Below are 20610 nucleotides of genomic sequence, written 5' to 3' on the forward strand. Positions count from 1 at the left end.
AGGCAATGATTTGGTTAATTTGCGCTATTTTTCTGACCCCATAATAGATGGAGGAAGAACTACAAGCTCAACTGTTTATTTTTTTGCTCAGAGAATTTAGGTCAATTGATTTATTCTTCATAGAGAGATCCAAGTGATATTATTAAAAAGCCCGTCGAGCATAGAATATCAGATGAAAAACAGTTTTTTTAACTTCATTTTTTGTGTGAACATATCATGGTTTAAAATTTTGAGTTTTTCCTTGGTTTTCACTGTTGCTGTTCACGTTATCAGTAACTTTTCCGATTATCTTTGCCAATTTTGCTAAACTCTTACAATTGTTAACGAAATGTTTTGATCTCAAATTTAAATATAGTGGAAAATTGCTCACTTCTTTGATCCCAAGTATTTGTTTAGCATTGGGTAAATCATTATTTGGCAGAAAACTGGGCTTTTTATGAAAAATGGCTCCAAGTATGCTGCTTTTGTCCATTTTGTCCACATTTGGCGGAAATAAAGACCAGAAAACTCTTCTTTATCTCCCCTTCAAAAAAGAAATATTTTGCGGGTCTTTTGCTAATTTAAGTTGAAATGCATAATTTATTTCTGATATAAAACACTTTTCCTTAGCCAAAATATGTATTACGTTAAGATTTGATTCTATTATATGTTTTTAATAGTCGCGCCTTGATAGCAGGGCAAATATTTGTTTCATCTTGTAATTCTATTATCATAAAGTATTCGAATTGTAAAAGTTGATATCTCTTTTTTTAAATAATTTCAAACTTTTCTGTTTCTATTTGTCAATAAAAGGAAACTCAGGTTTACTATAGAGAATAATTTTGAGATTTGAATAAATGAGGCAGAATGAAGAATTTTTGTTTTCAGAGAAAACCTTATGGTTTTTATGGCTCCAATTAAATGAATTTTTTGTTCCGTTTGTATTCTCTTAGCCTGGTTTCAAAAACCAGTGTCTGAATTGGTTAACTGAAGAATTATAAATGAAACAATCTAATGCCTTCAGTACATAAGTAATGGCTCTCATGACTTTGGATATGCTCATTTTTATATAGCAAATAATATAGCTTTTTTATAAACGATCAATCTTTTTCGTTAAATTTTTTTGACAACTTTTAGCTGATTATCATTATTAAGATAGCTGATTATTTCTTTTATTATTATTATTGTTATGTTTTTTTCTCCTTCATTCAGTGGTTTTTGTCAAACATTATGTAAATTTTTTTCTCGAACAGTCTGTGAAATAGTGAAAGTTTTTTCTCTTCCCAAATTGTTCGACAACTTACGCACAATTTGCATGAGCGAAGTTGGAAAATTATGGGCAAACCCATATTAGCAAGTCTCATTGTTCTCATCTAACTTCAGAAACAAAAAAACTGTCCGTTAACTGAGTTCGAAAGATGTGTATACAAGCAAAGCAAAAAAGATTTTAGAGGCTTTAAGTTTACTTTGAACAGTCGTAGAATTTTGTTAAGACAATTCATAATGTTGGTTTTGTAGTTTTACTCCAAACACAAGACTATGCTTGAGTATAATAGATAACAGAGAAAAAAATTCTCTATATTTGTGGTGCATATCTCTGGTTAAATACACAGAGAATTGAGTTCAATCGAAAAGCCGTTTTTATCAACCAATTATAACCTTGAGGTAAATATCTACTACAATGATGTTTATGTAGCCCTAATCTCTAAAACGAAACTTTTAGTTTGGCGAAGAACTGTACAGATGCTCATGGCTCACATAAAAAATTTCATCAAGAACGAGATTGAAAAGTAAAATGAAATGAATTATTTAATTTTTTGCTTCTAATAGTTACAAAGATAGACATTGGACAAAAACACACAGAAAAACGCCACTCAAATTAAAAAAAGATAGGAAAACGAATTGAGCTCTCTTCTATAACGTTTTTTTCCGCCAGTTTAGAATTATTTTTGGATGACTAATGTCATTAGTTTTGTGTGGATAATTTTTTCTCCAGACTATAAAAATTGGGCGCCAAAATTGCAGAATGCGCTCGATATTGGTCTGCTGAGAGGTCATAATGGTCTTTGACTTTGACATGGACAATTACCTGCAATTATCAAAAGGTTCACCTTGAGAGCAAATCCTCAACTGACCTAATGGTATTAACGATATGAAGGTTTTGGTATTAATGATATTAAAACTAAAGTTTCATAGAAGACAACTTTCATATCTATTTCAAGATGTGAGCAATTAATACGCTATCAATTTTTTAAAAAATCTATCAATATTTTCAAATTTACAATTTACCTGTTTAACTGGACTACTTTACTAAAAATTTATATAATAACAAAATGGCTCACTATAAAAAAATATCTACGAATTATTGGACACTTATTACATGATCTATGCGATTATTATAAATCGTGGAAATGTATGCGGTATCATCTCTCAGAACTGCTGTTAAGTTCTTCGGTTTCGTCGCTGTGGTTATCCTTCTGTTTCTTCTCTGTGTGTTCTATTTTCTCAAGTTGATAATCCGACTGCGGGTTACCCCAGCTTTGCACTTCCCCGGAGCCCAAAATTAAAAATAAAAAGCCACCAGCTATTGATACGGCAGCCATTAAGTAAAAACAGTAAAGCCATAATTCCTTACTGTGAACGTTTTTGCGAGTAATTATTTCAAAAGCTAAGGGCATTAGCATTCCGAAAGATGATCCAATTGTAATGCCAATTGCGCTAATGGTTCCCGCAAAGTAGGGTGCAATATCTAGGTTGTTGCAGTACCCTCCAGCGAAATGGGACCCAAAAAAGAAAGAGCCGATTGTTATAAACGAAACGGATAAGATATAACGGCACTCAGAATAACCGACCGCTAGTAAGAAGCCAGCTGTTACAAACGAACAAATAAGTTGGTTAAACCTTCGAATGAAAGTTGTAGTGACAAGATTCTTCCCACGCAAGTAATCGGTCACGCATGAACAAATTATGGATCCTATTAGGCAGGAGAGCCATGGTAACGTACAAACGTATCCGTCAACGTCAACGTCAAAGTTCAACAAGTTAGAAAAGTACAATGGTAGCCCGACTAGAAGGGAATAGTCTACAGCTGATAATGAAGCCATGGCACAGACATAGGCATAAAAAGCCTTACTAGTGAATATGTCAAGCCAAGGAATTTTGTGTTTGACACTGTTGTCTAACTTCGTCGTATCATTTATGTATTTTCGTTCGCTCGCCGATATCCGAGGATGACTATCTGGCGAGTTTGAAGCAGTATACCTCCAGAAACCAAACCAAATTAGACCCAAAATTCCATTAAATAAAAACCCTAAAGGCCACCCTTTCAAAAACTCCGCTGTACATAAAGCACCCACGATTGGATATCCGATAATTAAGCCCAAAGAACAACCCGAAATTGCAATCCCGTAAAAAACGGTCCGTTCAGCTTCGGGTGCCCATCTAGCGGCTAAATGGCTGAAAGTAGGGATGCTAAAGCCTTCCACTGCGCCTTCTAAAATTCGCAGAACTATTAACCACGGAACACCCAAGTACGCGATTGGTGGGTTCATGATAATCATTGCGCTTTTTATGAGCACACTGTAACCAAATACGTTTTTACCACCATATTTAGATGCTAGATAACTTCCTGGTATTTGAGTTATTACATAACCATAAAAGGACGCGGCTAAAATGTGGGCTTGTTCAGTACTGGTCCAGTTGAAAGTGCGAATTGTGGAATGTGACGGACTGCTGAGCCTATCGGGAATTGGGCAATTTTCATTAAATGACCCGTCTTTTGATCCCTGATCGGTGACCATATCGACAATTGCGATGCTCATTGTGACACGCATTGAGTAGATAACTCCAAACCCGACAAAACCCAAAAATGCAATTTTGTATCTCGTTGACGTAAATTTTCCCCGAAGTGACTGGTGATACCAGGAATCATTCTGTGGCAATAGACTTTCAAGTTCCGCATCCAGAGCGCCCATTATATAAATTAAATACTAAAAAAGTTCTCTATACAAAAATGTGATCTGTTTCATTTTTGCTATGAATTCTATCACACCTACGTAACAGTTTTGCATCAAATAATTAAGTATTAATATGAGCATTTTCTAATATCGTATTACTCTTAAATGCTTGAGTTGTATTGCTCTCTTTAGAGTACTGAAGAATTAATAACGGCTCGAAATTTTTGCGTCTGTACCAGAATTTAAACTACAAAAATTTCCATTCTAAATAAGTTCAAGAAATCAAGTTTATCAGAAAAATTTGAAATCGTGAAGATCAACGCCCTGTCGTATCTGGCAGAGAACCCTTTTTTGCTTTACTTTACGAGAATAAAACTTGGCCTACAGTATAAAAAGCTTTTTATCAGTCTCAATAAAATTGTGCGCTGTGCGATGTTATGCTAGAATTTTCGGAGAGCAAAACTCAGCACCTCTGTTGTCCATTAACATCAATTTTCAGACCTTATGTCTACGTTACTCGTGATTGTCGTTTAGTCACTAAATACGGTAGGTAATCGAGAGGAAGTTTTTTGAAAAACGAATCCATGGTTTCTATGTTCATTAAATACAAATTTTTCATCCTGATCTGTAAGAAAATTTTTGTTACTCTGAATCTGTTTTGCGTAAAACTTATAATAGGCTTCTAGCAACATTAACTTATATATAGGATGTGGAAAATTCGACTGTGCTAGCTCTGTAATTCTTGACAATTCCAGGACCAAACAAAACGTTCACCTGTACAAAAAGTTTTCACTGAGATTTCTTCAATCACTGCAAAAGCATGGTTAGAATTCATTCAACTTCATGTTTGTTCATATTACCGTTGAATAAAAAAAATCCATTTATTTACAACACGCTTCACAAAAACATATTGATTTACTGAGAAACTTTTATTTTTTAAAGGCAAGGAAACAATTTCAAAAATCAGTGGATATAAATAAAAATCCCCTCTCTGAAAGGCTGTCTCCGATTCAGGTAGCAAAAAAAATTTTACAAAAATTTCGAAAAAAAGAACCTATTCAAATTTTTCAGTTCATTGGAAAATTTGGATCTATTCTGTTTTGCCCCCCCCCCCAGTGTTTTTTACGTTTCCAGTTATAAACTATTTGATGTTATATAGCACGCTGCGATGTAAAAAAATGGCACGTGCGCCTGGTGGCGCAAAAAACATAAGCCAACAGAGCGGGGGGGGCAACACAGAATAGATCCAAATTTTCCAATGAACTGAAAAATTTGAATAGGTTGTTTTTTCGAAATTTTTGTAAAACTTTTTTTGCTACCTGAATCCGAGACAGCCTTTCAGAGGGGATTTTTAATTATATCTACTGATATTTGAAATTGTTTCCTTAATTTGTTTCCAGAATAGATCCGAAAATTTCAGTTCTTTGGGACAGATAAAAGCATCTTCTATAAAGTCAGTTCTTTGGGCCAAAATTTCAGTTCTTTGGGACAGATAAAGTCATCTTCTATATTTCATAAAGATGCTCCTAAAATTATCTCATCCCAATCAAATTTTAGAAGCAATGCTAATTGCGTCAAATCAGTTTCATCTTATATTTCAGCTGACAACTTCAACAAGAAGTCATATTTGAACAAACTTATCCATATAATACTGATAAAAAAGCACTCTGCTTTTTTGTTAGTTAAGTGAAAAATTCTTTAAATGCTAAAAATTACCCAACACCTTTTATTTGGAACAAAGTTTCTTATAAATTTAAATATTCTATTTTTCATTAGTTCTTGTAATACGAATTTCCACTATTAAATGTCAAATTTGTTTTTCTGGCTTACAATTTTATATAGAACATGGAAGCGTTTCTTAAACGTTCTGGCTGGCTCTAACAGTAAATACTGTTTGATTTCGTAGATACTTTAGCTTTTAAACAAAATGAGAACAAAACAGACTTTTTTTGTCTGATTTCATTCATTTTTGTTATTGATTGCTTTTAAACTACTAATAAAATATCAAAACAAATTAAAACAGGTCCTTTTCTAATAATTTATTAAAACAAAAATAATTGTCGCTTGGTACAAAACGCGTTTTTTCATTTCCTACAAAAACTCTTCTATGAACATCTTTGCTTTGCTTTTGAGATTTGGGAGAATCTTTTTCCTGGTGATAGTGAAATTTCACTGCGAGCGTGTTGTTCCTAATTTTTTAAATCTTGTTACAACTGTTATTTACATGTATGTGACTCAGCAATATTGAGTCTTCATCGAAGCCCTTTAAGCAGCAGTCAGTTTTTGCATTTTTTCTGAAAAAAGTGAAAAAACTGTTGAAAAAATTTTTCCCTGTTTACTTTTCGGGCAAGTTTTTTGAAAAACGCTCGCTACGTATAATGAAAAAAATTTCCAATTATATATGGCTGTGTGAAACAAGGTATTATTTTGATGCTTTGTGCTGTTTCCTCAGGCACAACTTTAAGCAAGGAATTTCTCAACGATTTAATTAAATTAAAGTTTCAAATTTTTGCATGTTAATCTTGGCGTTCGGAATTCATACCATTAGCATTCAAAAACATTTCCAACAGTCTGAATATTCAGTTTTTATTTTTGAATCTTGTTTATACAGAGCAGCAAACGCTTGGTTTTAGAAAAGTTTTCACAAATGTTGAAAAATGGTTAGTGGTTGAAATTTATTGTCATAATGCAAACGCGTCATTTCCCGTATTTCATATATTTCTAAAATATTTTAGCCAAATTGGCTCAAAAAAATTGAAATTGATTTTGTAGCTTTGTGCATAAGTTTCTGTAGTTTTGTGAAGGCCTACACACAATAATATTGAATCTTTGAATAAAAGGATTTTGTGGTTTTAAATTATAGAGGACGAGTACTTTCCGAGCGTTATGTGCAAAAGTTCAATATCGAACCTCCTTTGTTTAAATTTGTCACTCCAAGATTTTGAGGAATTCAATATTTAGCGGGAACCATTATTTGGTACATGAACTGATTATTCGTGTTTTTGTGACACGCATCGAGTAGATAACTCCAAACGCGACAAAACCCAAAAATGCAATTTTGTATCTCGTTGACGTAAATTTTCCCCGAAGTGACTGGTGATACCAGGAATCATTCTGTGGCAATAGACTTTCAAGTTCCGCATCCAGAGCGCCCATTATAAAGATTAAATACTAAAAAAGTTCTCTATACAAAATGTGATCTGTTTCAGTTTTGCTGAGAATTCTATCACACCTACGTAACAGTTTTGCATCAAATAATTAAGTATTAATATGAGCATTTTCTAATATCGTAATACTCTTAAATGCTTAGGTTGTATTGCTCTCTTTAGAGCACTGAAGAATTAATAACGGCTCGAAATTTTGCATCTGTACCAGAAATTAAACAACAAAAATTTCCATTCTAAATAAGTTCAAGAAATCAAGTTTATCAGAAAAATTCGAAATCGTGAGGATCAACGCCCTGTCGTTTCTGCTAGAGAACCCTTTTTTGCTTTACTTGACGAAAATAAAACTTAGCCTACAGTATAAAAAGCTTTTTATCAGTCTCAAAAAAATAATGCGCGGTGCGATGTTATGCTAGAACTTTCGGAGAGCAAAACTCAGCACCTCTGTTGTCCTTCAACATCAATTTTCAGACCTTATGTCTACGTTACTCGTGATTGTCGTTTAATCACTAATTACGGTAGGTAATCGAGTTGAAGCTTTTTTAAAAAACGAATCCATGGTTTCTATGTTCATTAAAAACAACTTTTTCATCCTGATCTGTCAGAAAATTTTTGTTACTCTGAATCTGTTTTGCGTAAAATTTATAATAGGCTTCTAACAACATTAACTTATAAATAGGATGTGGAATATTCGACTGTGCCAGCTCTGCAATTCTTGACAATTCCAGGAACAAACAAAACGTTCATCTGTACAAAAAGTTTTCACTGAGATTTCTTCAATCACTGCAAAAGCATGGTTAGAATTCATTCAACTTTATCATTGTTCATATTACCGTTGAATACAAAAAAAATCCATTTACTTACAACACGCCTCACAAAAACATATTGATTTACTGAAAAACTGTCAATTTTTAAAGGCAAGGAAACAAGTTCAAAAATCAGTAGATACAATTAAAAATCCCCTCTCTGAAAGGCTGTCTCCGATTCAGGTAGCAAAAAAAGTTTTACAAAAATTTCGAAAAAAACAACCTATTCAAATTTTTCAGTTCATTGGAAAATTTGGATCTATTCTGTTTTGCCCCACCCCCCCCCCCCCCCCCCCCTCCGTGTTTTCTACGTTTCCAGTTATATATTATTTGATGTTATATAGCACGCTGCGATGTAAAAAAATGGCACGTGCGCCTGGGGGCGTAAAAATATAAGCCTACAGAGCGGGGGGGGGGGGCAACACAGAATAGATCCGAAAATTTCAGTTCTTTGGGACATATAAAATTGGTTGAAAGTCATCTTCTATATTTCATAAAGATGCTCCTAAAAATATCTTCTATATTTTTTGTTAGTTAAAAGAAAAATTTTGATGTGCTAAAAATTACACAACACCTTTTATATGGAACAGTGTTTCTTATAGATTAAAATATTCTAATTTCTATTTGTTTTTGTAATACGAATTTCCACTATTAAATGTCAAATTAGTTTTTCTGGCTTATAACTTTATTTAGAATATGGAAGTGTTAATTAACCGTTCTGGCGGGCTCCAACAGTAAATACTGCTTGATTTCGTAGATACTTTAGATTTTAAACAAAATGGGAACAAAACAGCCATTTTTTGTCTGATTTCATCCATCTTTGTTATTGATTGATTTTAAACTACTAATATAATATTAAAACAAATTAAAACGAGTTCTTTTCTAAAAAATATATTAAAACAAAAATAATCGTCGCTTGGTACAAAACGGGTTTTTTCTTTTCCTTCAAAAACTCTTCTATGAAAGTCTTTGCTTTGCTTTTGAGATTTGAGAGCATCTTTTTCCTGGTGCTAGTGAAATTTCCCTGCATGCGTGTTGTTCCTAATTTTTACATCTTGTAACAACTGTTATTTACATTTATGTGACTCAGCAATATTGAGTCCTTCATCGAGACCCTTTAATTAGCATTCAGATTTCTAACTTTTTCTGAAAAAAGTGAAGAAACTGCTGAAAAAATTGTTCCCTGTTTACTTTTCAGGCAAGTTTTTTGAAAAACGCTTGCTGCGTCTAATAAAAAAGTTTTCCAATTATATTTGGTTGTGTGAAACAAGGTTTTATTTTGATGCTTTGTGCTGTTTCCTAAGGCACAACCTTACGCAAGGAATTTCTTAACGATTTATTTAACTTGAAGTTTCAAATTTTTGCATGTTGATCTTGGCGTTCGAAATTCATACAAATAGCATTCAAAAAAAATTCCAACAATCTGAATATTAAATTTTTGTTTTTGAATCTTGTTCATACAGAGCAGTAAACGCTTGGTTTTAGAAAAGTTTTCACATGTTTTGAAATATGGTTAGTGTTTGCAGTTTTTTGTCATAATGCAAACGCGTCATTTCCCGTATTCCAAATATTTCTAAAATATTTTAGCCAAATTAGCTCAAAAAAATTGAAATTGATTTTGTAGCTTTGTGCATAAGTTTCTGTAGTTTGTGAAGGCCTACACACTATAATATTGAATCTTTGAATGAAAGGATTTTGTGGTTTTAAATTATAGAGGATGAGTATTTTCCGAGCGTTATGTGCAAAAGTTCAATATCGAACCTCCTTTGTTTAAATTTGTCACTCCAAGATTTAGAGGAATTCAATATTTAGTGGGAACCATTATTTGGTACATGAACTGATTATTCGTCGAATCTGCATTGATTTCAATTATTGTATAAAACAAAATTGGTTCCTGCTTGTTATTTCTCTAACAATCATAAACTAATGTGTTCTACAAGACAGAAACTTGCGCTCAAAACCAAAGTTAGGATGAAATAATAAGTGGAGGTGATTTACAGATTTCACTGTTACACCTGTGCAAAAAAACTCTAAAGAGAAAAAATAATATGATGAAAAAGATCACAGAACTAACTATTTATGGGGCCAAAAACAATATGCTAAACGCACTAACACAAGAGTAATAAGATTTTGTTTCAGTAATAAGCTGATAAGTTTTACGACAAAAAAATTGAAATGTATTCACCTGTGTTTTCCGTCCAAAAAATAATCAATGAACCACGTCAAAGCGACCGTGGGTTTATTTGAGAATGAGCTTCGAACTTTTTTGCTCAGCTAAAAGTTCTGAACAAAATAACGAAGAATTATAAAATACTGTTCTAAAACATTATAACTTAACGTAACGAGAGCACATTTCTCTATAATCATCAAACGAACCGCTTTCAGTGAACCAAATACTTATAGTCATAAATTTGATCATAAGATGCGCTGAAAAACAAAATTGTAGTACAGTGCTTGTGAACAAATGTATAAAATTTTTAAGTTCATAATGAGAGAAAGCGGACAAACTGTTAAGCTCAGCTCTATTACTTATTATTTGTTAATAGTTTACGACATTCATATGACTCTGTTTTCAAAAACGTATATTACGATTAAATGATATGGTTGTCGTAAAATTAATGATAAGTTTATAATAAATCATCAAATTAGCGGGCGCTTGTTTTTCGTACGCAACCACTAACTTTATTCAAGATTGAGATTACCTGAATTATGAGAGATTTGATAATTGTACCAAAAATTAAGTACATTTTCAATGTTCGCGTTCTCTCTATTTTCGCTTCGTGCGTGGGTGGCTCATGATTTCTGACGACTGTTTTACAGCTCTTAGAGGTTACTTTTTTCAGTTTGATCATTACAAAAGCTCTTAATTTGATATCACAAATTCATTGATCGCTCATCGTCATAATTAACTCAAGTTTGAAACAAGGCATAAGATGCGGCGACTTCAAAAAATATGAAGTTTTTTGAAATTTTGGGAAAGTTTTCAAATTTTCCTTATATTGAAATCTCATTATTTTCATATTTTCTGTAAAATGGTAAAAAAAAATATAAGTGCAAAAAATGAGCAGAGAATATAAATATTGTTTTTTGACCTGTAAACTGTAACCACCTATTTTCTTAAAAGTAATTTTATTGCTTAAAAAATGCGAAAAGAGGATCACGACAAGCGGCAATCTTTATTTACAAGTGGGAGCAAGCTAATAATTTACAAACTGGAAAAGTTTATACCCAGACGGCCTTCAAAATTTATACCCCACATAAACGAAGATGTAGTACGTTAATGGGGACAATACTGACCCCCCCCCCCCATTTTCCTGACCATCTTTTTGGGCAACAAGGTGTTCTCACAATCTGCTTCCCAGTTCCTCCAATAAAAAAAAAATTGGTCTGTGAATATTCATTTCGAAACCCCTAAGCAAATTTATTTCTAGCCAATTTGGTATGCTTTGCAGACTCTAAGATGAATAATCAGTTTCGTCATACAGATATTAAAAACTGAACAACCAATATCAAAACGCTTTTCGAGTTGCAGGCTTCGTTTTTTGATTGGTCAGCGTTCTTTTTCCTATCAAATTCACAATACAATCAATTTGCCGTCTTTTCCTCAAAGGAATTTTTATCTATCGAAAATTATAAATAAAACAATATTTTTAAAATTTGAATTCATTCAAGTGTTAAGCCCAACCGAGCTGATTGTTATTTTATTTTTGGCTGAATTAAATTGAGTGCTGCAATTGATTGAGATAAGGATTAATCATGAACTATACACCAACAACTGAAGCTTCTGTAGCTGATGACGACTGGGTAAGTGTTGATCGACAATTTTAAGGCCCATTAAAGTTTTATCAATTGGTCATTATAATTTTACACTAACTCAATCATGCACTCCTCTCTTTCTCTCTCTCTCTCTCTCTCTCTCTCTCTCTCTCTCTCTCTCTCTCTCTCTCGCTCTCGCTCTCGCTCTCTCTTTCCCCCTCTCTCACAACATTTACACACATATACAAACACTTACACACACAAACATACACACACGCATGCACACACATACTTTTTGTTCACAATAATTTTCACTTAGTCGGTAACCTTCTGTCATATTTGAAAACCTGGATTCAAAAGGCTTTCAACCCAGGTTTTCAAGTTCAATTCAAGTTCAGAAATTTATGATTCCCCCCAAATTCTTCTTGTCCTTTTTTCGCAAAAAAGGAAAAAAGAAGCGAGACAAAATAATTAAACTGGAAACCTAAAATTTGACGTAGGTCAATTTATAAGTAAAGCCAGAATATTTGTCACTTTTTCTCTTTATATGCAGATTTGCAGATGTTCCACCTTCAGTTATGTTTGAATATAAATGGAGTTTAATCGAGAGCTGTAGATATTCAATGATTACAAAACTTGAGTTAGACAATGGTAGTTCAATGGCAGCAGCAAAGAAATTCTTAAAGATTTGAGTTTAACTTTTCTTTCACTATAGGAAAAAATTTACATATTTTCTAATTTATTTATTACAAAAATCATCACCACAACTTGTTTTCGTTGGAACCATCAGTTTAGTTTTTGCTCTTGCACCTGGCAAGAATTTGAATTCTTTCAAGTGTTAACCCCAACCAAGCTAATTGCTATTTTTTTGGTTGAATTAAATTGAGTGCTGCAATTGATTGACATAGGGATTATTCATGAACTATACACCAACAACTAAAGCTTCTGTAGCTGATGACAACTGGGTAAATGTTGATCGACAATTTTGGGGCTCATTAATGTTTTCTCAAAATGTCATTATAATTTTACACTAATTCAATCATGCACTTCTCTCGCTCTCTCTCTCTCTCTCTGTCCCTCTCTCTCTCTCTCTCTCTCTCTCTCTCTCTCTCTCTCTCCAGGTCGAGGTCGAATGGTTATGTTGTAAGAACTTGCAAGTTTCTAGCTAAAAATTACAAGGTGATGCATCGCCTTGCAATTTGTTCCTCCAAAAGCTTGCAGGTTCCTACAAGTTAACCACTTGACTTGCAAGTTCTTACAAGTTGCCCATTCAACTTACAAGGCTCTTACAAGTTAACCATTTGACTTACAAGGCTCTTAACAGTTAACCATTCGACTTACAAGTTTCTTAGAAGTTAACCATTCGCACACACACCACACACACACCACGCACGCCAACACACACGCGCGCGCATACATACACGCACAAATACACACGTACATATACACACAAACACACATGCACACATACGCACTGAACCGTAAGTAAAACGTTGCAAGACATGAATGTAAACGGACGTTTGGAAAAAATAAATTCTGGAAAGGGTGATTGAAATCATAAAAAAGGGTATAAAATTGAAGGGCCATTCAATCCTTTTGAGAAAATACTAACATATGATTTTGAAAAATCAATCACAGTCATTATTTTGGAAACATTTAAAAAGAAACAATCGTGAAGAAGCTAATTGAGATCTACAGGTTTAAATGGAATGGCAAAAGGAACTCTCTTGAATTGATAAAATTCAAAAAGTAACCATTTTCTCCACTTAGGTCAAATTGTATTATGTTATCCAAACAAAACAACTAACTCCAACACAACTTCTACGGTAAATGACTGAATGTTAAATTGAATTAAACAATAAGAGTTATGCTCGACCGGAACGAACTTGCAAGAAACGTACAAACTAGCCATTTGCCTTGCAAGCTTTTACAAGTTAACCATTCGACTTGCCCATTTTTACAACTCAACCATTTTTTGCAAGAAACTTGCAAAAAATTACAAGTTAACCATCTTTTGCAAGAGACTTGCAAGTTCTTACAAGTTAACAATTCGGTCTCTACCCGAGTCTCCGCCCTCTCTCCCTCTCTCTCCCTCTCTCTGTCTGTCTCTCTCTATCTCTCTCGCTCTCTCTCTCCCTCTCTCTCTCTCTCTCTCCCCTCGCTCACAACACTCACACACATACAAACACGAACACAAACATACATAAACACATGCATGCACACATATTTTTTTCTTTCCTAATAATATTCACTTAGTCGGTAACCTTCTGTCATATTTGAAAACCTGGATTCAAAATCTTTCAACCCAGGTTTTCAAGATCAATTCAATTTCAAAAATTTATGATGCCTCCCAATTTTTTCTTGTCCTTGTTTCGCAAAAAAGGCAAAAGAAGCAAAAAAACAAAATAATTAAACTGGAAACTTAAACTTTGACGGTAGGTCAATTTATAAGTAAAAGCAAGAATATTTGTCACTTTTTCTCTTTAAAAGCATATTTGCAGGTGTTCCACCTCCAATTATGTTTGACTATAAATGGAGTTTAATCAAGAGCTGTAAGTATTCAATGATTACAAAACTTGAGTTAGACAATGGTAGTTCAAGGGCAGCAGCTAAGAATTTCTTAAAGATTTGAGTTTGAATTTTCTTTCGCTATGGGAAAAAATATAAATGTTTTCAAATTTGTTTATTACAAAAATCATCACCTTGACATGTTTCGTTGGAATCATCAGTTTAGTTTTCGCACTTGCACCTGGCACATTGTTTTTTTGCACCTGACATTTTTTAAACAACAATTTTTTCGATTTTCTCAATCAAAAAAGTTACCAATTAAAAGGTGCACAGGACTTTGTTCTTGAATTCAAAAGAATTTTAGTAGGTTTTGAAACATAACTCCAGCTCTAAATAGAAAAACAAAAACTAAAGTTATCTTAGTGGCAATAAAACTTACGGTCTCTCGTTAGTAAAAGTGTACTTTAAATTGTTTTTTTTTTGAGATATGTAGGTATTCAAAATTTGCAACACTTGAGTTAAAGTTATCAATTAAGTAAGTTCTCTTGAGTTCTCCGGTTGAAACTATAACTGTTGTGTTTGTATAAAAATTGTTGTTTTCGTATAAAACTGTTAATAGATTTTTTATATTATTCTTGTTCGAAAAGTACACAAAACATTGTTTTTGTCAATGTCGGTTTTGTATGAAAATAAACTAAAGGAAACTTTTCCAGGGTATTAGATTTAATGAGTGTTCAGGTCATGTTTTTAGAGAAACAAAGTATTCATGATGATCATGAGATGACGATGACAATAACAATGAATTTGAGAAAAACTAGGATAAACTCAATAAACCGCTGCCCATTATATCGAAAGCAGTTGGAAAACACTTCAATAAAAACTTTTCTACAAAGTAAAAACCATATAGCATTCAGTTTGAAATTGAACAGCTTGTAATTTTAATTAAACAATTCTTTTAGTTGTTACTGAATTCCTTCAGAGACGTAATAGAAACTATTGGATGCTCTTTTTGACACTGTTGATGCTTAAAACTACTATTTCTCTAAGTAAGAAAACAGCTGCAATCCCTCAAAAATATATATTTAAAAAATAAATTGAAAAAACAACATATCTTTATCAGCATAAAAAGCATTCAAATCATCGCTGTAAAACCGAACTTTAATTGAGTTTGTATTAGTGGTTATAGTTTATTGACAGACTAATTCTCAGTTATAAAGCTAAATTCATAAAGCGAGTCTGTAAATTTAGCACGTATGTTCGATTTTTGTTTTTAAATTTCTCGAAAATAATTGCTGATGAGCAGAAAAGTAGCAAAAATGGAAGAAACAGTACCAAATCTATTCCTTGGATAACATAGATAACAAGGAGGCTCGGTAAAGTGCGTTTGCACATAAAATTCCGACCCTGCTCATCCGCATTTTTGGCATAAACGTCTACCAAATGAGGAACAGATAGAAAACCCTCAAAAGTTCAAGTAAGTATTCTTTGAAGAAATGTGTTTGAAGAAAGGGATCTCTTCCAACGTAAATAACTCAGTGGAGTAAAAAAATGTCGAATAACATTGATGAGATCAAACATCATTAAGAAGCAAGTCAAGACGAACAACAAAATCAAACAACAATAACAACAAAAATTAATTACATCCAAAACTCTATATCCATTTTCTTTTCAAAAAAACTTGTTAAAAAGGTCCAAATAGCATCAGATAAAAATAACTTTGATTTCATAAGACAAAATGGAGAGCACTCCATAAAACACTCGGTAACAGTTAGAGAAAGAACAAAAAAACAGCAAAGTTTGCCTATATTTTTAGAAACAATTGATTTCGAAATAATAAAAAACCATCAGATGGCAATTGAAAGCATCCATCATAGGTATGATCAGATACGCCTCTATAGGAGAACTTTATTAGAGAAATTTTATTGTTCAATTTTTTTTTGCAGTTACAAAAAGAACAACAAATAGAGGCAACAACCAAATTTCCATTACAAATTGCAAGAAAACCCTGCCTAAGACGTAAAGCCGAATTTTGCCCCACAAAATATCTTCAATTGAGACTTCCTCAAGCGCAAAATGGTATGCGACCTCTCATTAACGAGAATAGGAAACAAGTAGACAAAAAAGAGAAAAACAGCAGAATTAAATGATACTTTTGTATTTTTCGAAAACAGTTATATATAAAGTCAAGAAAACCATTAGCTACGGAAAGAAATAATTGAATAGGTTGGCTTGTTTGTTTAAAAGAGGCGCTTGAGACCTTTAATTATTCAGAATATGTCTTACGTCTACAAAAAGAACGTCAAATATAGACAGAAATTAAAAATCTGATTTCTTTTTATGCGAAAAACCCGAGTCATAACAATTCCTTAAGAAAAATCAATTGTGTACACTTGCATCTTCGCCTGAGGTCAAAAGTTTCGTATGTGACCTTGATATAACAAAACTAAGTAACAAATTGACAAAAAAGAAAACAAATGCCATGTTGAAAAGTCTATTTATTTTTTGAAAACAATTGTTTTCAAAGTCATGAAAGCCATCAGCTATCTACTTGGACCAAAATATTGGTCTGTTTGTTCCTCCATAAAAACCAATGAAACATGTCATTATCTAGGAAATTTCATACGACTAAAAGCACAAAGTAAAAACTACGGCTAAAGACGAATGTGAAAAAACCAATAAAATTCTTCGAGAAAGGGGGTGTCGAAGCCGTTAAAACCATAAGCTATACCTTTGAAGATATTTATTATGTTTTCAACTGTGTCTGAGTTCTCAACGTCAATAATAAAACTTTTGAACTGTTGTCTTTGTGATAATGGGACAAAACGATTAAAAAAACTTGAACAATAGGCCAATGCCTAAAAATCAGAAAAGTTTTGTACTAATAGTATCAAAAGCCAGAAAACCATAAGTTTAAGCGTAAAACCGCAACAAAAATAAATTTTTATTCAGCAGAAAAGAGAGGAAGAAGAAGCATTCTTTCTTTGCTCACACTAAGCTACAATTTGGCCAAATTAAAAGGAAAATCGTGGCAAGGTTCAAAAAGCCCTTGTTTATTATAAAAATCAATCATTTTTAAATGTAATCATTCGAGTAAAGAGGCAAGATACATTAATTTAGAGCTACCAAGAAAGAAAGCAAATTGGATCTATCAACAGTGAGCTTTGATTTGAGTTGTTTTGTTCTTTGATTAACATAAAAAAGATAGAATTTTTTTTTAATAAAGACCCAAATTATTACAATCTGAATTGTTTTTGGTTTGTAACGGTCCAGGACTGGATCAAAACCCGCCTTTCTATTGCTGTTCGTCCATCATGAACCTTTAATTGTTTTGATTGTGTTAGATTTAGCTAACTTGTTACTTAAAAGACCGAAAACAAATGCTGCTTGTTTGATAACCATTCAGTGAAGTTAGCAAAAAAACGACAAAATTTTAGTTCCAGACTATTATCAATGGAAGTGAAAGTAGGACTAGTTTTCTTTGTAGTTTAAAAAAATTGGGTTAACTGTTTCTCGGTGTGTACTTCCGAAAAATATAACCAAAGTGGACAAAAGAAGCCTATTACGGGAAGTTTTTGATTAAAAAGACTGAATTTTGAAAAATTTAGCCAAAATTTTGGCCACAAAATAAAATCAAAATTGTAAAAAAGACTGTTTTTTTCTCTAAAAATGAAATCAACAGTGCTATTGTTAACACTGTTTACATATCTTAGCAAAATTGACGACACTTTAGGCAAAAATTCCGGAAAATGTGAACAAAAATAACGCAAATCGTTCTAATATTCACTGAAATTTAAACCACAATAACTCGCTCTAGAAAAAGAAATTTGAAAAAGTCTTTTAAATTCCATTTTGTACGCTGGATGGGTTTTTTATTGATGCCACTCACAACTCTCTACAATTAATATATCGATCTGTCAAAATTGTCTGAACAAAAAAAAACAGTTGAGTAGATAGTTCATCCCACCCCCGTCCCCCTCAAGAGGGGTCTTAAGCTTTTTCTACTGTCTCATTGTTTTGGAACTACAAAAATATGTTTTGTGAAGAGTTTTTATTCATGAGTTTCCATAAATACTGAAACCCCAAAGTGTTATGCGTCGTTTTTGGTTGATCTGAGCACAGTTTCCCCGTTGAAATTTATTTACCAAAAAGAAATAACATTATAATTATTTGCTTTTTCTAAACACCAAAATGCCTATTAAATTCGATCAGAAAAGTTTTTTCCCAATGTTTTGTTTTAGTATCAGTTTATCGGTCTAATCTCCAAAGTCATTCAGCGGTTGGTAATCATTGCGCAGAGAAGCGAAAATGTTATGATTGAATAGCTCCTGAATGAATGTATTTGTGTGATGAACAATATTTTCTTTTCATAAATTTTTTTTGTCCATTTTCTATACATTGCCGTTGACATGGTTTCCAATTTGACATTGGAAATGAAGCTTTATTTCATTAGATTGATGAAATGTTTCAGATTTTCCATTTCTCGATTAAAAATAGTGATATTAATAATTTAATCATTTTTTTTGCTTCTTACTGCTTAACGAGAGGGCTATCGTATGATAGATGTCTCATTTCGCTTATCACAATTACTATGTTTCTAGGTCAGCAATGTCAGTTTTACAATGGTTGGGAAAACGAATTAATCGTACAATTTTTTGAAATGAGAAAATTACTAAAGTATTTTACAGAAATCTGACTTCAATTGATTTTGATTAACGAATAATTTAGCTGCTTGAGTAACTCAGGACATTAGAGGATATCAATTTCAGTAACCTGATTTCAAGATCTGTAGACCAAGCTGAAACACTGTTTTGGTCAGTCTGAAAAAACTGCACCTTTTCCAAATAATTTTCCTTTATTTGAATGATTTAAGTAGTAAGTAAATACTGTCTTAAGAGAGTGGGGGGTTATCCTACGATACTTAAACATGGGATTATAGGGGGTTATCCTAGACGGAAAGGGATTAACTTTCATTCTTTACCAGATGCGATTATGTAAGACTATTTCCAAGGCGGCAAACTTGTTTTCGGTCAAACAGCCAACTTTGTTCTAAATTTTGTTCCGATAAGAGCTTCAAGTGAACAATTTATTGAAACGTATTTTAGCACTCATAAACACAAAATTTACACGGTTAGGAATTCAAAAGGCGCAGTTTGGGCAGTTAGGTACAAGTGTATTGTCTGCGCGCAACTTTAAATGCTGGTTCTTCTTCATAATCGCTACTACTTTCACTGCACTCATTAGCTTCATAATTAATGAATGGGTTAGGGGAGGAAGAGCTGGAGCTGGTGGTAGCATCAAAGTCTACAATATCATCGCTATCAATATCGTCCTCGTTAATAATACTTGTCATTGCAAATCCCGGGTCAGGTGTTTCCCATTCCTCCGGGCTTTCACTTGTTGTTGTATCCAGCACAACAAAACTATTATTATGGTCCCAGTTTGGACTCGAATTTAGAAGAAGGTGAGCATAATTTTCCACATTTTTGTAGTCCCACTCTACTTCATCGCTATCCCAAGAAAAATCTTCGACTCGGCAGTGATCAATTTTCTAGTGGCCTAATGGTAGTGTTTTAATTCCACCGTTCAAAATGTGGCGTTTATTATCAAAGGCAGAGAGATATATTTTATTTGTTGAAACCGTTTGTAGAACATGCTTTTCCGAAACAATCCTTGTATTTTCAGCGCGCAGTGTACTACCAGTTACAAGTGTGTTATTGTAGTCTGCATGTCGAAGCAAATTTTGGGCTGCTCAGGTTATTCCTTTGGCGGACATTTTTCGGTTACCTATGAAAAGAAAAAAAGCAGTCAAATCATGACAATCATACAAGGTTAGTTGTTACTTTGTTAGTTTTCTCTTGAATCATTAAACATAAAATACTCACCAGCGGAAGTAGTGCTGTGCAGCTTTGGCTTCAGACATATAAACTCTTTTATATAATCCCCAGCAAATTCGTCTTTGAATTTTAAGACGACGCGTTTATTTTCTTCGCTGTACAGTTTGTGATCTTCTGGGTAATTTGAGAAGTCAAACTGATCAAGAACATTGCTCTCCTCCAGTTCACGGTAGAGATCTTCACAATTGATCCGGTATAGCAAGCTATCAGTATCACTATAGAGTAATCAACAGTCAAATGAAGATCGCATTGTTCCATAGTGAAACTGATACATGTAGTATTTCGTACTGCGTAGATCAAGTATTGTGGCCCCTACTATGGCTGGTGTATCCCAATAGATTTTTCTTGGGCGGGAGGACAGAGCTGCCATGTTTTCGCCAAACACTTTGAATTTATCAAACTCAAATTTGCTTACTATGGTTAGGGTTCGTCTTGCGTCTCTCGTAAGCTCGATTTTCATCCGTCTACGTTTCGATTCGCAGTTTTTCCCATAAACGGCGATGTTCATTAGTTCATAGAAACTCTCCTCAAATTTATTCGAAGCTGC

General features: G+C 33.2%; 2 protein-coding genes across 3 annotated transcripts in view; one reads left to right on the forward strand and one right to left on the reverse strand.

The window, feature by feature from the left end:
- Positions 1-2230: 2230 nt before the first annotated feature.
- Positions 2231-10224, reverse strand: LOC142340952 (sialin-like). 2 transcript variants are annotated; one of them, XM_075391736.1, is made up of 2 exons: positions 9980-10224; positions 2231-3968 (listed from the first exon to the last, which is right to left on the reverse strand). In XM_075391736.1, exon 2 carries the CDS (start codon positions 3951-3953, stop codon positions 2403-2405), a length of 1551 nt encoding a protein of 516 aa, XP_075247851.1. In that variant the 5' UTR covers positions 3954-3968; positions 9980-10224; the 3' UTR covers positions 2231-2402. The 2 variants fall into 2 exon arrangements, with proteins under 2 accessions (XP_075247851.1, XP_075247850.1); XM_075391735.1 differs by having other exon boundaries at positions 2231-3981.
- A 1296-nt stretch (positions 10225-11520) lies between these two features.
- The window catches only part of LOC142340953 (melatonin receptor type 1B-B-like), a 103993-nt gene continuing 94903 nt past the window's right edge, over positions 11521-20610 (forward strand). Inside the window, exon 1 of the mRNA XM_075391737.1 lies at positions 11521-11709. Coding sequence (XP_075247852.1) covers positions 11662-11709 — 48 coding nt within the window. The 5' untranslated portion in view covers positions 11521-11661. The remainder of the gene's footprint in view (positions 11710-20610) is intronic.

This window comes from Convolutriloba macropyga, chromosome 6, assembly GCF_964194025.1.
Source record: "Convolutriloba macropyga chromosome 6, txConMacr16.3, whole genome shotgun sequence".
In the NCBI taxonomy this organism is placed as follows: Eukaryota; Metazoa; Xenacoelomorpha; order Acoela; family Convolutidae; genus Convolutriloba; species Convolutriloba macropyga.